General features: G+C 37.5%; 1 protein-coding gene across 2 annotated transcripts in view; it reads left to right on the top strand.

The window, feature by feature from the left end:
- The window catches only part of GBE1 (1,4-alpha-glucan branching enzyme 1), a 167290-nt gene that overhangs the window by 61690 nt on the left and 87025 nt on the right, over positions 1-18575 (top strand). For both annotated transcript variants that reach the window (XM_055701156.1, XM_055701155.1), the window contains exons 4-7: positions 6401-6526; positions 8505-8640; positions 11046-11136; positions 12289-12498. In XM_055701156.1, the coding sequence (XP_055557131.1) occupies positions 6401-6526; positions 8505-8640; positions 11046-11136; positions 12289-12498 (563 nt within the window). The remainder of the gene's footprint in view (positions 1-6400; positions 6527-8504; positions 8641-11045; positions 11137-12288; positions 12499-18575) is intronic.

Raw genomic sequence — 18575 nt, 5'->3', positions numbered from 1 at the left:
TAAGCAGTTTGATAATCAAGTAGTCCTCTTCTTACGTTTCAGACAAGGAGATGTTTAATGAAGATGGTGTAAGTTCTCTTCATCTGTTTTTTGTCTTTGCTTTTCTGTCCTAAATTTGGGCAGTGTAAATGTAACTCTTGATATGTAGATTTCTTCTTAACTTAGTTTTGACTATTTTAACAGCTTAAACACACAGACTGAAGAGAGTATATTATTTTGCCTAGGAAACTTGAATATCCTTTTTCCCTCTGCACTTGTCCTCTTGTTGGAGTGTTTTCTATAGTGACCAACATTTCTTCTCTTCCCTGACAATTTTACATAGCTCATATTCGTAAGCATTTAAAAGGTGACTAAAATCTGAAGAAAGCCAAGGGTAAGCCATAATGCAGGTAGATAACTGGATTATTTATTGTATGTGTCGGCTAGGTTTAACTGTGATTTTTTTTTTTTTTTCTAGCAACTGTATCTGTATTCTCTATAATGTTCTTAAAAGCCAGCAAGATATATGCTCTGTTACATATTTTTAGAAGCCAGAAAAAGTGAAAAAAATACAGTGACTGTTTACCTGGATTTTCTTTAACTAAAGCTTAAATAAGTGGAAAACAAACAGGTTAGTTGTAATTAGAGGTTAAACTTTTTCCAGTTTCCTTGGTCCACTTAACAAATGCATTTCATTCTGTACTAGTGTGCATTTTTAAAGCTTTATTTAATAGGAGCTGTAGTGTTTGTATCAAATGGTATAATGTGCCTCCTCATATACCTTAAGGAAACAGCAGGGGCACACCTCTTAAAAATGAAGTAAGTAAATCCCAAGGCCAGTTGAGGAAGCTGTTTTAATGAACATCATAATTTTATATATGTTCTTTAGAGAAGATTGTTGAGCTAATTAGAAAATGTAAACTCATCTATAACATGTTGATGAACTAAGTGGTAGCTAGCTTAGGCTATGCATCATAAGTTTTAAGAATTAGTTTGAGATGAGTACAATAAGCAAATTTGGAGCAAAAGTACAGTATCTGCTAAATAGACTCATAGGCACTTTGCCAAAAGGTCTCTGTAATGAATATTTTCAGTATTCTTTATACATATATATAATCTGTAGCAGAAGGTTCAGATTTTACATGGCAGCTACCTTTTATATCTGAATGGACCACAAGTAGTAGTGTGGGGTGAGTGAAGCAAGATTTTTTTATCTGTCTTTAAGTTTTAAGTGTGTGTTTTATATTTACCTGTTTTATGACAACCTTTTTTTTTTTTTTTTTTTTTTGGAGTTAAAACTGGCTACTCACAGCTTGCATGGGTGTACTCTGCGGGGTAAGACACTGGCTGGACGGCTCAGCCCAAAGGGTGGTGGCGAATGGAGTTACATCCAGCTGGTGGCCGGTCACAAGTGGTGTCCCCAGGGCTCAGTGCTGGGGCCAGTTCTGCTTAATATCTTTGTCAGTGATTTGGACAAGGGGATTGGGTGCACCCTCAGTAAGTCTGTAGATGACATCAACTTTGGCGGTGGAGTGTTGATCTGCTGGAGGGCAGGAGGCTCTGCAGAGGGATCTGGACAGGCTGGACTGATGGGCTGAGGCCAACTGTATGAGGTTTAACAAGACTCAGTGCCGGGTCCTGCCCTTGGGTCACAACCACCCCACCAGCGCTGCAGGCTGGGGCAGAGCGGCTGGGAAGCTGCCTGGTGGGAAAGGACCTGGGGGTGCTGGCTGGTGGCCAGCTGAACACAAGCCAGCAGTGTGCCCAGGTAGCCAAGGAGGCCAACAGCATCCTGGCATGTACCCAAAATAGTGTGGCCAGCAGGACAAGGGCAGTGATCGTCCCCCTATAGTTGGCACTGGTGAGGCTGCACCTCAAACACTGTGTTTGGTTTTGGGCCCCTCACTACAAGCGAGATGTAGAGGTGCTGGAGCGTGTCCAGAGAAGGGCAGTGAAGCTGGAGAAGGGTCTGGAGCACAAGTCTCATGAGAAGCGGCTGGGGGAACTGGGGTTGTTTAGCCTGGAGAAAAGGAGGCTCAAGGGGAACCTTGTCACTCTGAAGCTGCCTGAAAGGAGCCAGGTGGGGGTAGGTCTCTTCTCCTGGATAACAAATGATTGTACAAAAGGAAGCATCTTCAAGTTGTGTCAGGGGAGGTTTAGATTGGATATTAGGAAAAGATTCTTCACTGAAAAGGTGGTCAGGTGAAGCTGCCCAGGGAGATGATGGAATCACCATCCCTGGAAGCATTTAAAAAATGTGTAAATGTGGTGTTTAAGGAGGTGGTTTAGTGATTGACTTGGGTTATCAGTTATCCTGGGTTAACAGTTGGGCTTGATGATCTTAAAGGTCTTTTCCAACCTAAATTATTTTGATTAATTATTTCAAGAAACGCCAAAGCAAATATGCAAGTGAAGGTTCTTGGATTGTTTCCATTAGAGTTATTTTTATCAGTCTTGGGCTGAATTGCTATTAATTTTAGTGTACCATTCAACTTTTGCAGTTGTTATTTTTTTTGTCATGCCACAGCTAAGCCTGATGGTGTGGGAGTTGTGTCTCAAGAAACTTTAGAAAGTATTATCTGAAGTCTTTCTACTTTAACCTATTAATCAACTTTCTACAGTATCAGGAGAGAGGATTAAGAAGTTGATTGAGTATAGAGCTTTGTAATTAAGGAAAGGAAAGATGCAGTAAATGGGATTCACATAAAATTAAAAAAAGGGTTGAGCAAGCATAGGAAAGAAGCAGTAAAAGTGTTGGGGATTGCTTGATAGAGGTCTAAGGAAACTATGTTGATTATGGTCTCATAAACCAGAGAAGATTCAGCTTTACCAGCTTCAGAGTTGTGACAATTCCTGTTCTGGGTTAGCTGTGTTCCCCTTGACTGTGTTTTCTCTGTACACAACTCATGATGTTAAAAAATGACAGCCGCCCCTGAGCAAAATTTGAGGTTTCTGCCTTTATGGTGAGGTTCATCCAGATACAACCATGACTGGATATATTTACTACATATTCTTTAAGAAGGCCTACACTGTGAAAAAAGCCTGATGTGAAAATTTTCTGAATACTTGTTTAGAATAAGTATTCCCCCCCGCTGTTTTAGAGATTTTTCTGACGTTTGCGCGGTTGAGTTATATGACTTCTGTTGTTGGATAAATGTATCCTTTTCTTTAGAACTTTGGACATTTCTTACGTTTTTGCATAACAAAACTGAAGTTTTAAAGTTCTGAAATAGAGATGAAACACAAACATTCAGATTGTGAACCTTACAATAGAGCAGGCTCGTAAGTCTGTTAGGACCGTTAAGTGTGTAAACTCAACCCTTGTGGAATGTGGTACATTAGCACCACCTGTTTATGGCTCTACATTGTTACTATCACAATATATGACAAATACACTGAAGCCTCTGCTTCTAGGAAGTTTGTTGTAGCTATTAAAATTCTGGCTGTGGAAGTTGGTAGGAACTTGTACAAGTTACTATGACTCTCTCAGTTCCTGAAAAGTCTAACCATTAAACTTGATCTGACAGATGCTTTGAATAAAAGGTAAACTAGTACTAAAACAAAATGACTTCTGCAAAACTGGTAAATCAAGTACACTGAGGTGTCAGAAATGAGGGAAAATATGGTCAGTTTGAGTTGTGTGACTACAGAACAACAAAAGTTCTCACATGATGTCAGAAGGGTGGGATGCAGAGATACGGTTAATTAACATGTGCAGCATAACTGTAGAAGTGTGGGTTAAAGGGAAATAAGGGGTTGCTCATTTCCGTGTGTTTCTGTTCTCTGTTTTTCTTAAGTGTTTTTCATTGCTTAAAGGACTATATTAAAGAGTATGTATGACTGGTTTTAGTATCTCATAATAAATAAACTTTTTCCCCCTCCAGTATCACTTTTGTATTAAACTAGTACTGCATCTAATGTTCTGAATTTACATTAATTATTCCATATTTCTTAAAGTGTGCCCACCCCTCATAAATCTGTCTATTATAAATTACATTAGAATGTTAGAGAAAAAGTAACATGATAACATGATAACTCATGATAACATGAGTAGCTAGGTATGGTTATTATATGCAGTAATTATCTTATTTCTGTGATGGGTAAATTGGGACAAATTAAGAAAATGAGGAATAGCACCATCAGAAGTGTGATATCAGAAAGTGGAGATAATTCTTATTATTTTAAGAGTAACTTGCAAATTTTCAGTGCAGTCAGCTAGGAGGATCTTCATAGTGTTGACATAATTTGCAGAAATACCCTTTTGGCGAGCTTTTCTAGCATAGTTAACAGAAGAAATTTTTGATGCACCTGTACAGTGTTTTCACTAACCTCTTCTTGTCTTTTGCTGTTTAGGTGGTTAGTCTCAATTACTACTTCTTATAAAACCTGTTCCAAGTTGTCAGTTATAGTAATATACACTGAGACACAGCAATCATACCTCCTTGCTTTATCAACTTCCATTAACCTACTGTGTATACATATTTTCATTTGATTTTCTCCTGTGGTTGGGTTAAGGATACAGATAACCTATCAAAATGAGACACTTGCCACAGGTGAAAAGGCAATTCTTCGATAGTTTTCTTCCAGGCTGCTTGTTAGGAATTGAGAACAAAGAGAAGTCACGTTTTAGATAAAAAAGTAACGGGGGGGGGGGGGGGGGGGGGGGGGGAAGCTCAGCTCACCCCCCACCCCCCTTTCCATCTGAGGCTTCTTATGATGTTCATAGCTCTCTCCCTACAAAAAAAAGGAGTCTGCCCAAACCAACAACCAAACCAGAAAAAAGCAACCTTCAACTTCGTAACAAAATTGGAATGCTGAATTTCAGGACTTCACTTGCTTGTACATTTCTGGGTTTCAAATTGGCAAACCTCCTGTGTTACCATTTCGATGGCAGCCAGAATACCAAGCAAAACCAGAGTGCTGCTGTTCCTTCTGCACAGAGGAAAGGGGGAGGTGTGGTGGGAGAGATGAAGCAGGGTTCTTTCTGCATCTCAAGAGGAAAGGCCTGACAGCAGTTGGCTTCAGTCGGGTACAGCTTCAATGAGACAGAGTAAGAGGGGGAATACTGACAGTGAGCAAGTCACCTGCAAAAGCTGGGCAACCTGTGTTACTGTGGCATCATACGGTGCCTTGGCAGATTTTTTCTCATGGCATGCTGTGTGGAGCAGATCCTGTTCTTGGAGAGGAGCTCTCCCTTTTGGTCATTCCAGCTAGTATATAATTTCCATACAGGAAAACAACTCTTCTCCTGAGCGTGTTCCCATGAGAATTTCTTGCTGTACTTTTAGGCAAAGGCAAGGCCATGCAGGTGGCGTAGTTGCCGGTACGAAGGGGCAGGTGCCTCCAGGCCCCAGTGTTCCACTGGGGTGGCTGAGGTTGTCCTGCAGCCAAGGGACATGTGCAGCACAGCATGGACCCGTTGTCCCTAGCTCCTAAATGTGCAACGCTTTCTTAGTCAGCAACACGGCCTTCCACCCCTTCATTCTCATACCCTTTCCCAAGGGTATTTTATAAGGTACAGATTACATTAATTACTCAATAAAGCAGAGATGACCTGTTCAAATTTTCCAACTCCTCAGACAGATTGTCTTCTGCAAAGTCCCAGGACAATGTTATCCTAGTAATTATTTGAATTTTGCTTTTGTTGTGTAAAATTATGGAACTCCTAGGTTTGTTGTGTTTGGTCACTTTTTCTGGTGAAGTTTTATGAGCTTTTTGAAGGAATTGATAATAATTGTCATTTTTCATCTCTCATTATAAAATAGAGAAGGTAAACCATTTGGTAATATTTTGTTTTGCCATTAGAATGGTGGAGTCATCCAGAGAAACTGAAAGGCAGCAAAAGTAAACCAGCCATTTAAATTTTACTCTTTTTCCCTCTTCTTGACCTGAAAGCTGTCCTGTGCTTCTTGTGTTAACCTATATGATATTGGTCAAGACTCACAGAGCATAGAAAAGAGGAAGGAATCAAGATATTAAAACTGGCTTACTAGATTGTTTGCCAAGTAAACAAATCTCAGTACTCATCTTGATGGCATTACACTGTATGTCTATTTAAATTTATAGGAACATGGCAGGGAAATAGCAATGACAGTGGAAATTAGGGAACCTAACACTAATCCATTTTGTAGGGCTCTGTCTCCCATAACTTATGTGAAGCTTATATATATATATCTCCTCACCTTTCAGCTCCCGCTCGTGAACATCAGTCCTGTGTCTGACATGCTTGGTTTGCTATTCTTTTGTAAATCATCTCTGTGAACAGGGTCATTCTTCCTTGTCTTGACATGCATTGTATATTTGTATGTTCTTGAAATTAAATTTCTGTGTAGTGTACTGTTTCATTCTCTGCTATGGTTTACATAGGAGCTGTTACATGAATTATATGTGACTGCATGCATATGTTGCGTTTTTTTTATAGGTGGTGATCCGTGCTCAAAATGGCGAACTCCTCTATCGTATTTCACCTTGGGCAAGATATGTAGTCCGTGATGAAGACAAAGTGAATTACGATTGGGTACACTGGAATCCACCAGAGTCATATATAGTAAGGTTTAAATATTACTTTCAAAAGGTGCATAAAACCATGTATTGTGTCATCTTTGTATACCTGCTTGGGGAGGGGAGGAAAAAAAAAAGGAAAAATTGTTCTGCACAAAGAGGGTAGTGAGCTACGTAAAGTAGCTACCTGAGAAGTGAAGGGGATTTATTCATGGGTTTGACAGAAAAAAGTGACTTCAGTGACGGATGTTCTTGAGCTACTTCTTCAGTCTCTCATAGACTATATAAATAGTAGTTGCCCATTAAAGTGGTATTTTAAACTTGGCTTCCCACGTGCTAGACAAGCTCAATAACTATTCCAGGACTGGGCAGCCCTTCCTGGTATAGAAGAGAACAGGGAATTATCAGAACTGGGTTTAAGAGTTACCTGCACAAAGTTCAGTACTCCACAAAAAAGTCAATGCCATATGAAGTCAGAAGAAGCTTTCCAAAGTAAGGTGCTCGCACTCCAGTCAAATCCTAGTTTCTTCATGTCAGAAAAATCCATTTATCAATTTTTAAAGCCCTGTTCTTGTTCACTGCAATAAGGGGGACAAATCTTTACAGGATATAGGAAAAATATCCTGGGAGAATGTTCCAAAACTTCAGACTGAGTGATATTTCATATGATATACTTTTTGGAGCTTTCCCTAAAAAAAAGATACACAGGCTTCTGTATTAGAGGTACTGCAGTCTCTGGGTCGAGTTAAATTGTAGTGCCCACCTCAAATTATGAAGTATCTGCTTGACAGAGAAAGGGTAACTCACCTGGAAAGTCTCATTAAAAAAAAAAAAAAGGAAAACCCAAACAACCAACCAAAACCATAATCCACTAACTTTATTATTTATATGTATAGTTTGTATGAATTTAGAGACCTGCTCTCTACCGATGATGCTGTGTGACACCTAGATCCTCTACAAGAAGAGGAATGGGGAGGTAATTGGAAACACAGTCATTTGTATGACCTAGAGTGGAAAGGAAGCGAGAACATTTAGGGTGTGGATAAGGCCTTACTGCGTTAAGGCAGAAAAAAGATATTTAAGTTCTTTCATGAATAGGAGAGTTGCCCAGTGGAGGTAAAATACAGGGGACAAATGTCAATCTGAACTTCTTATTCTTCACATTGTCCCTTTAATTTCTGTTCATGTACATGTACGTTTTTTACTGGGTTTGTTCTAACTTTTCAAAATTTCACTTGAATATTAAACAAACAAATAAAATATAAAACTAACTTTTTTTTTAATTGGGAGAGGGAGGAAAAGAGAAAACTTCTGGGGAAAAAACCAGGTTTTAATCAGTAGTTTTCCTAAGTTTCTTCAGACAAGGCTTTTATTTTAACAAATGAAATCCAATCAAGTGTAAACTGTTCTTCAAGTTTAAGGACGAGGTTTTGTGAGGAACTTCGGTTGCCTCTGTATTCTTTAAATATTTTCACCGATCAAGAAATACTGTGTACTCACCTACAGATGGGATTTTATGTTAGTTTATTTTTTTAATCCTACATAATTGGAATATAGATGATTCTGTGCTGTGGAACTGTGTTCTTTAGGACTAAAAATATTCATAAATTTTAGTTTAGAGAAGGCAGAACAGCTTCAAATACCTGCACAAAGCAGGTATGCTTAAAAAAAACCCACATGTTTTTCTATTGTCATCTTTTATTTTCAAATAAACTTCATAGTATTTCAGAAGAACTTTATAGTACAATGACTGCTCTGAGTTTGTACACTTAAATGTAATTTAAAAAGGCTATAAGAAAAGTGTTGAATCATGGATGTCCGGTTTCTTGTTCATGAAGAATGTTAATTTGAAATGGACACTTGTTCTAACAGTTTAGAAGGCTTAATTATCTCTAAAACATTTGTGCTCTTAGAGGAAGAACAAAACAAAACTACTCTTAAATTGTTTTTTGCCCTGTGCAGATTACTAGGTTGTGATGACACTTCCAAGCTGTTCCTAATGACAACTTTTTTTTTCCTTATAGCATAAGCATCCTTCCCCCAAGAGATTAAAAAGCCTAAGAATCTATGAATCTCATGTGGGGATTGCTTCCCCAGAAGGGAAAGTAGCTTCTTACAAAAACTTCACATACAATGTACTACCTAGAATAAAGGATCTTGGTAAGTAATAACAGAGATACTTGCAGAGATAAAAATTTTATGGGCCCGTGCTCTTATTAGAAAAGAGAATTATCAAGTCTGTACTTTTTCCTGTTTTCCAATTATATGTACTACAAAAATAGAATCGTAGGGCAGCACAAAATTATGAACAAGTGAAATCTACAAAGAAGAAACAAAGACTGAAGTAGGATATGTGCATCAAAATTCATTCCACAGATTTTTTTTTAAGTAAATTGTGATTGCAAAAGCCTAGATAAATGTTATGGGGCAGTTTGCTTTTGGCATGGTTTGCTTTTAACTTAAAAAAGGACCTGTTTTTGTGAGATTTGTCTTCAGAAAATATTGTGCTCTCAATTGGTTCTACTAATGTAAATTTTGATTCGAAGGAAAGACAAGTATCTGGATAGAAAGGATTGTCCTTTCTGTTTGCCAGAATAAGTATGCTAACTTTTTTGACCCCGAACAGTTGCTATGAAGTATCAGAATATGGAAACTTCAAACGCAGAGTAATGCTCTTTTGGAAAGGAACTGCTACTATATTGGAGGGGGTGTATGAAACAGCTGGCATGATTATCTTGGGCAGCACAGCAAAACTGTTCACCTCAGTTTCTGTTTGTTGGTTATTTTTTTCCTGTGGTGTCTTTGCATTTTTTCTGTAATGGACAATATTAGAACTTGCTGGCCCTTACTGCTTGGTAAATAACTGCTTGTTACACTCCACTGTAAAATAATTGTGACATCCATAGCTGAGACCTCTGAGTTTAGTGGCTGTGCTTGTGTTGTTTGGTTTTAAAATTATTTATCAGAGTGTCTGAAGAGGCCATAGTAGGCTTGTAGGTTTACTTGTTGAGTAAGTGTGTCACAGAATGTGGCTTTTGCTTTGTGGATGAAGTTGAGCTTGCAGGTGAGATGAGAAGAGTTTGCATGCCTGGAGGCCCTGAAGAAAAAGTTAATTAGGATTCCACATTAGGTACCTGTGACTTCCTTTCTGCCAAAGAATTTCAGTTGTTCCAGGAGGTTAATATGTTTAACAGAATTATGAAAGCTTTCTGCTTTACCTACAGATTTTCCCTCGGGGAGGAGAAATGTCATGAAAGGGTTGATATACTACAAAATAAAAGCAATATCAAATTTAGTTGCTGTATACAGAAATTATAATGTTTGTTCTTATTTACAGTAAGCAAGCACTGTGGGAATTAAGCCTTTTTTTTTTTAATGTATATTTAAGGGTCATTAGATTCGATTTTGGAATGTCTTTCTTGTTAGGACAAGCTTAAAGACATCAGTATTTAAGAATGCTAAGATTTTAATAGTTTGTAGGAGTACGTGCATGAAAAATAGCAAAATAGATAGCAAGCAAATCAAATGAGATTTATTTGATGCTATGTTGCTGTTTATATATAAAAAAAGCTGTAAATAAAAATAAGTGCAATGAGCCTATATTATAAAACAGCAATGAAAGACAAATTGCTGGGCTCATGCCAGCTATCTCCTAATAACTCTTCTATAGCTGCAGAATTCAGAAACAAAGCCAAGAACAATAAAAAAGAAACTGGTGTCTTGTCTAAAGAAAATAGTTAAGTGAAGATTTTGCTTAAACAAATAAAGGGAAGTGGCAGGTAGTGGTGAGAGTCTTGACAGACTCAACACAGGTGCAGGTTATCTTTTGCTGATAGTCCTCACTTGCTAGCTATCTGGGGTACTTACTGCTAATAAAGATAGCTTTAGTTAAGATATGTGGCAAGTATTGTGGCTTCACCATTAGTATATTGTTTTGCCTTCAGGTTTCTCTCCCTTAATATTGTACTGAACTATCTTGGGTGATACACGCGTGTCCCTGACCCTGCTGTACTGCCTTTGTTAAACTCAAACCAAAACCACATTACTTCAGTGTTTTCTCTTTTCTGAAAGACTCTTGTAGAGGGGAAATGTAATCATTAAAGTGCGAAAAAGTGTTTTTGAAGTGGTAAAAAAAAAAAAGCTTCCATGGGGTATAAGGTATAGTACGTTGTAGCCAGTGACTACCCCCACACCCCCTCACTGCGAGTGTCAGTGAAGTGGAAGTTCAGGACGTGCAGATTGGCATAGTCAGTATTCTGAAGTTAAATTGAAATTATTTTTACCTATCACTTACTGCTTTCTAAATCTGAGAGATCCAGTAAACCTAGTTATATGTAGATCACGTAACAAATTGACCATTCCATTTGTTGTGGAAAATCGTGTAAGTGTAAACTATTAGATAGAATTCTGTATTGAAAGAGACTGGATCTTTAGTTGTTAATCATTAATGTTAGAAGCAGCTAAAATGAGAGAATACTGGAATGGATATATCACAGGTGTTGAAGCCTCTTTTAACTATCCTTAAGGGAATGGGTTGGTTTGTTTAATTTCTTCTATTTTTCTAGGATATAACTGTGTCCAGCTGATGGCTATTATGGAACATGCATACTATGCCAGTTTTGGTTATCAGGTCACAAGCTTCTTTGCAGCATCAAGGTAGGTTTAAGTACTTCAGCATTTTCTCTGTTGTTTTATCTTCTTATCCATTGAAATCAATATCCTTGTATGTGTATGTTTGCCAGTGTTTAATGGGAAGATAAAAGTAATGGCTTAGATATTTGCTGTAGCTTCCTCTTAAATCTGAAATCAATTTGCCATAGTGATCAGCTGTTCTGTGGAATACTTCTTATAGGATACAAACAAAAAGGATATAAGTAACTTCAGCTGTCATAGCATATTCCAGCTAATCTACCTTCAGCAGTCAATGCGTGCATGGGTTTTGTGTTGTGGAATTCTTGGCAGTAACAAACATGATAAACAGAACCGTACGCTACTTGTTCATAATACACTTGATTAAAATCATGGCTCTGTGTTGTGCGGGAACTTTTTCCCCACACTTGTAAATGACTGTACTTTGAGGCCTAGGGTGAAAATAGGTGGAAAATTTATTCAGGTAATTGTTAAGAAAATTATGATAAACCTCAATGTTGTGTGTTTGTGGTGAGTATTTCTGGTTTGTTTGTTTTCTTTTTTTCTTTTTTTAATATCTTATTGCAACTCAAGTGACAACCAGGATCCATTTAGATAGCCAGTTAAAATTTCCTTTCTTATTTGAAAGAAAGGTGTGCCAGATATAGGAGATAAAAATCCTTAGTTATAAACAAGTTGTGAAATAATATAGTACATAAAACAAATAACTAAGCAGGACAACAGCAGATGGTATATTTTGGGGACTTTCATGAGTGTACATTTACTTTTGTAATCACTATGGATTAGTTCATTTCAGTAATGTAAATATATTGAAGAGGAAGTGTTCAATTTTAAATAAAAGCTTTAAGTTGTATCAGTTATCTTTTATGCTGAATTTGATGTATTAACAGATAAAAAGGGAAGAATAAAACTTTGAAACTTCCCGCAGAACATTGCACGCATACGTCATGTAATTTTTGTATTCAAAAAATTGTTTCAATTGTCAGTTTTTAATCAATACCTACTACATAAGAGGCTGAAAAAATAACCTGTATACAACTGGAAACTAGGTGATGAAGAACTGCTGACTTTGATGTAGTTTTTATGAGTAATGTTTAGTACTGTCAGCTTAAGTTCAGATTGCACCATTCATAACACATTACATTTTCATACCGATAGCCGTTATGGAACTCCAGACGACCTGAAAGAAATGATTGACGTTGCTCACTCAATGGGCATCACTGTCCTGCTGGACGTTGTGCACAGCCATGCATCAAAAAACTCTGAAGACGGTCTCAACAAATTTGATGGTACAGATTCTTGTTTCTTCCATTCTGGTCCTAAAGGAACTCATCAGCTCTGGGACAGCAGGCTCTTTGACTATGCAAAGTAAGTACAAAATGTCGCTTCAGTTGTGTTAGTGGTTATTATTTCTTAGCAGTTCTATTAAAACTACAGTATTCACCAAACTGGAAAAGTCATTTGGGTTGTTCAACAGTTCCAATATGCTGAGTCAAAATCTTTTACTTTGCTGAACACTTAAAATCTAACACTAAATAAGAGTATTTAGGTTTTGTTATTCTTCCGTCATCTATGGCTACATATATATGTATTATATACCATGTGCGCTGTATGTATTATATAATCATATTATGTAGTTACTTTTTTTTAAAATAGATTTCAGTATTTTTATTTATAGATACCTATTGAAATATTTATTCTATAGGTGTATATTTATATACTTGACTATAAAAATAGATTTGTATTTTCATATTATATATTTATAGATTATATATATTTTTATATAGAAAAATAAATAAGAGAGTAAGAAAAGCAGAAGAAAACTTGTAAGCTTTGGAAATGTGTTGTCAAACTGTCAGATTATTGAAATGTAGCAAAAACTTTTTGGAACAAAAAAATGTTCCAAAGAGCTTCCAGAGGCTGATCAATAGAGATAATACATGGGTCATTTGCAGTAGGCAGTTCTAGGGACCCAGCCTGGGTGCATTTAATTAACTAGTGTAAATATAGTGCATCAAAACACATGTTAGTGCTAGTTGATGATTAACGTTTAATATTATTTACACTGTATTCTCTGAGGTATTGGAGGTGAGGGGGTGTCGTGGTTTAACCCCGGCTGGCAACCAAACCACACAGCCACTTGCTCGCTCACCCTGCAGCTGAAACATGGACGGGGGTTTATCTTGTATGCTAAATATTTCAGTAGCTTAAATGAAAAAACAGACACAGGCAGCCAGTTAATTTCAGTCTCTCCCAGTTTTCCCATGTTTGTTCGTTCCTTGAACCACCTTGATTCCTTCCTTTCCTTATCTTTGACTCTTCCCCTAAGCATCACACAAAGCTTTTGTGCAACCCCACAATCTCCTTAAACCACTTTTTAAGCAATTCTATACAGTGTCGCTCAGCTCTTATTATTGTGATAAATTTGCCTTTCCCCTGCTCCTTGAGATGTATGATAACCTTTTTTTGCCTGTCTTATCAATTAAAGTTCAGTTTTAACCGTTTCAGGGTCACGCTTGAGTGGTCCCTTCGGTGGCTTGTCACTCAGCAACTGTAGAGTTCTGGTCTGTTGTTACCTGTTAGGTTTTGTGTGTTGCAAGTTCAGTTTACTGTATTTTCCCTTGGTTTTTTCCCTCACTTGCATTGAATTGCCATTAACTGGATATGCTTATGTTGCAGATGTCCTTAAACCTTGGTTCACAATGATGTATGTTCAGTTTGTTGCCAAAAAAGATTTTTCTTCTTGTACTCATTAGGCTATACTCTTGAGCTGACAGTTTCATGATTTATAGGGGTTGTAACTGTTTAAGGTGGTCACTGTCTCAGAGGTAATGTTACATAGCATAGGTGAAGTGTTTAATGGAAACTCTTGCACAGTACCTCACAATTTCAATTAAACCAAGTGGTAAGTGTAATAAGTGACTTACACACTATGTTACTTAATAGGATGAGCTGTTTATTATTATTTGGGAAAATTTAACTGATTAATTCAGGGGGCCTTTTTGAATTGTGATTAATTATTATAAAAATAGTATGTCTAATAATAATTTCCTGTTTGAGTTTCTTCCTGTTGATCTTTAAACCAATACCCAAACACTATTTCAGATAATCTCAAAGATTTAATGTCAATACAATGTTATTTTGCACTTTATTTCATTTTATCCTTATGTATGATCAACAAGTGTGTGGTACCGACTTCTCCCGTGAGAAAGTAAATTGAATGCAATTATGGACCTTTCTCTGTTCCAAGCAGAGGCAGCTTCTTCCTATTGGAAAAGAAAGTGATGCTGGTATTGAGTGTTTTGGAAGAATCTGTAAACGAAAGAAACAAGAAGCTGCTTTCTAGATACCACTTAGCAATGTTAAGCTTTTATTCAGAACTGAAGCATTTTCTACATGGGTCCATTCAGTCTGTGGAATGTGCCTGTACTTTTTGGGAGGGACACTGCTGCAGTTACTTTTCATCCTATTTGATTGGAATAGATGCCAGACTGAACACTGGAAAGGAGGAGTGGAAAGAGCTGTGAAGAGGAAAGAAGAGATTAGGAAATAACAGAGACCAGAGAAATTGAATCTATGCTCTAAACTGAGTAAAAAAAAAAAAAAAAAAAAAAAATATGCTCTGGAACACTGAGGCTCTCTTGTGCGTTGTTGCTTGTGCCCTGACCTCTAGTGAAATGCAATGTGTTTGGATTTCCTTTTCTAAACTTCTGGGGAAATGCCTCTTCCCTTTCAAGCACAGGAGGCTATGCAGTGAACTGGTTTTGGTCATTTAGGGCTTCTTTAGTCCTAATATCTGAAACACTAAATATTCTATGTGTGTTTATAGCCAGATTTTAAGATTTAAAGGATATAAAAACCATGTTTATTTTAAGTTGCTCAGAACTGATTAAAAAATGTTTTGAATTTTTTTTCCATCTTATTTGTGGGTACAGGACCCAAACAAAATTGGGAAAGAATCAGAACAGATGTTTCATTTAAAATGTTCCTTATTTTTCCATTTAGGCTTTATTGGTGTGCCTGCTAAATTTCATACCAGCAAGTGAGCAGCTCTAGTCTGAAAGAGGGGAGTATAAAAATCTATGAGAGACTCTCAAGTTGCTTGCAGATGTCCAAAGTTTGCTGAAAATAAATGACAGCAAACACAATCTACTGAATGGTATACAGAAACGTTTGCTTTCTGAGACAAATCTCTTCAGCTCATACAGTGCTGGTACTAAATCCTGTTCCTTCTGTAGTGGGAAGAACTGTTAATTCTACAGGTACTTAAACATCAAATACAAAGAATGCTCGATTTACTTAGGAATTGAGAGAAACTAATTCTCTGCCATGAAAGAGATTAAGAAACAATTGCTTTATCAGTTTAGTCTGTTTACATTTTCTTTGAAAGCCAAGATGTAAGTAAATTTGTCTCCCGGCATTTGCAAGATTATTCAGTTGTTTGGGAAGGGGACTGTGAATACTTGCCATAACAGAAGGTGGCGAAAGATCTATATCCACACACAAAAAAGACTATATCCATGGTGTGTTTTAAATACTGTTTTTTTAATATTGTTCATGTAAGTAGAGAGTAGCTTCGAGAAAACCATCAGCAAAACTATTAAAAGGACAACCTGGATGTTGTGTCTTGCACCACAGTGCAATTTAAGAAGATGAAGACATGTTGTATTGTGGACTTTGAGACAAGACTTAAAGAGCAGTAGCATTATTTATTTTTCTTTTTCAAAATCTGTGTTTATACAAGTGTACAAACACTCAACTTTTTGGTAAATTGTAAACAGCAGGTTAAATGATGCTGTTCAAGGTGGTGTCACAGGAGAATAAAACCTCAGTTGCAGTAAAGTGAGAATTTGAAGGTAATATTCTGGCTTAATTGTAAAAAATAACTGGCTAAGTAAAAGAACATTTTCAGTTTAACTTTTTTCAAGACAAGTATTATGAATTCTGCTATAGAAAACCAGCAAAAATGGATTCACAAGTAAACTTCCACTGTCATAATTTTGGCACGTCTTCCCAGTTTTTTTCTAAAACCTGGAACTGGGCGGTTTTTTTCCTCAAATGTGTTTGTTTGATCAGTTTTCCTCTCACTGATCTTCATCCCCTCCTGGTTCTGTCCATGCCCATCCCCCACCCCCCCCCAGCAGCCAAACCAAAACCACAAAGCCTGAGTGAGGATTGAAACTTTCATATCTTTTGTCTTGGTTCCTATTGAAAATGTGGCTTTCCTGCCTGTAAATTCATGAAAGGGAAATGCTGTAAGGCAAAAGGGATGCCAGAAACTCTGGACCTGCAGTCTAGCTGGCACTGTCTAATTAATTTTGTGGCAAATTAAGTGCCTTGTCTCTGTTGTGATCCTTTTTAAGATAGCTCACTCGAAATACATGTAAACACCGTCCCATCTTTAATAAATATTCTGCTTGTAATTAATTTAGCACAAGGTAAGTATAACAATTTCTCCTTCCTAAAATCATATTTGAAGATTATTCAGCTGCCGAGTTCATTAGAAGTGATGCTGTAGACCCAGGAGACCAGGTGGGATCACAAGTAGATTGGTTGATTGTTTTGATTTAAATTCATTTCTCTGTACAGCAATGTGTCTAAAATACTAATCAGGCAAAACAACTTAAAAAGAATTGACAACAAGGTATTACCTAGCAAAGATAAGTTTTTGGTTGTGGGTTTGGTTTTTCTTTGTGTGGTTGTTTTTTTTTTTTTTCCAAACACTACGTAATTAAAATGTGTAAGTGATGCTGCCTTTCTAGGCTTATTGAGATTAGAGAGTACTGTTTTGATTTTTAAGGCTCTGTATTCCTCTTTTCTGATTAGACTTTGTTAGTTTCTACACTTTTAAAATCCAATTCTAAGGGATAATATGCGTACTGGTACATTTCTGTGAGCCTTTAGAAATAATGGTAGAAGTAAAACTCGGCAGAGATCATGTGATGCCCTAGGTTTTGTGTTTGGTTTATGGGGTTTTTTTGTGTGGTGTTTTTTTGTGGGGTTTTTTTTTTGGTGGTTTTTTTTTTTTTTTAATACTGTGACCCTTTTCAGCTGAGCACTTTGCCAAAATTTTAAGTTCTTGCTCAATCTAGAAGAATTGGGTATAGAAGTCAGAGGTTGAATTACATTCTGGTTTTAATTACAGTCTGTCCTAGAATGCATCAGTACAATCAGCAAGAGATGATGTTAGTCAGAAGGTTCTGGCGCCAGCAGACATCCCTGCCATCTTTTTTCAGGCCCTGTTTTCAGTGCTTTTTTTTTAGACTGGATTTTATGTGTCCATGCTTTGCTTCTTCTGTGAAGGCACCAAATCACAACTAGTGGGAATCCTTTGGCCTGTCCACATACAGGTGCTGTTCGTATTTGTTGACGATATTCTCTGTTTTGGGAATTAAGGCTTGTAAGCGCTGTAGAGGAAATGAAATCTACTTAAGTCATGTAATGGGAAAAATCTGTTCTTTTCTTTAGTCTTTTCTTTCTCCTTCGATTTTATGAAGTCTCAAGTGACATCCATACCAAATGTGCTTTGAAATGCTCCAGGTAGATAAGAGTTCAGAGAATAAACACTGTGTCCCACGAGCCAGTTTACATCAGGGCAATAGATGACATGCTGGTCCCCTGCTGCCTAACCAGATGTTTTCTCCAGCTTGGTCTTCTGAACTGTTGGTGGAGCAGCTGATCGTGGCTCAGTGTGCTGCTACTCTTTCTTTCAGTTCTTCTTAACGTGGGTTATAAACTAGTGTAGTTCTGAAACTGCATTTAGCCCTGCTGTCAGTGCGGCAGAAATAGGGCAGCTGTCAGGTACCAAAGCATGTGGTTTAGTTCTGGTTTAGGTGGCCTGTCCTCCAGTTTGGCCCTCCAGAGCAGTGCGGGTCACCTGAAGCTTCTCTTCCCGATCCTGTGGTCCAGCCTCTCTGCTTATCTCCGGTGCTTTCTTGCATCTGAGATGGCACTGCACACCCGTGTTTGAATGCTGAGACAGTGGCCTCTTCTGCCACCCAGTGCTTAAATCCTGCGTGGACTTCATGGTGTATTTTGTGGGGGAAAAAGGTACGCTGATGTCAATAGATAGCAATTTACTTCATCTTAGGATCTGACTCCTTAAAGACATGTTGATCTTTTGACATGTTGATCTTCTAACATCTTTAGCAGCATCTGTTAAGGTCAGCGTTTAATTTTTTTCCTTCAATAGCTGTTCTTTACCTTTCTTCTGATTGCCAACTTCCCCAATCCTTGGCTGCCACTGGTGTAAAATACATCTCTTAGATTAGTGCTTGGTTAGTAGGGCTACCTTTATGGGCTCATAATTCTCTTAACATAGCTAATAGAGACTTTTTTTTTAAGTAGCCTACAGTCAAATGAGCTCTCCTAAATATCTGTGGAAGTAAGAACTTGTTGCCTTATGTGAGAGCATCACCAATGGTTTGTGACAGTTGGTTTTCAGG

The sequence above is a fragment of the Falco cherrug genome, chromosome 2, assembly GCF_023634085.1.
Source record: "Falco cherrug isolate bFalChe1 chromosome 2, bFalChe1.pri, whole genome shotgun sequence".
In the NCBI taxonomy this organism is placed as follows: Eukaryota; Metazoa; Chordata; class Aves; order Falconiformes; family Falconidae; genus Falco; species Falco cherrug.
Note: the sequence above shows the minus strand (reverse complement) of the source record. Positions and strands in the feature narration are given on the sequence as shown.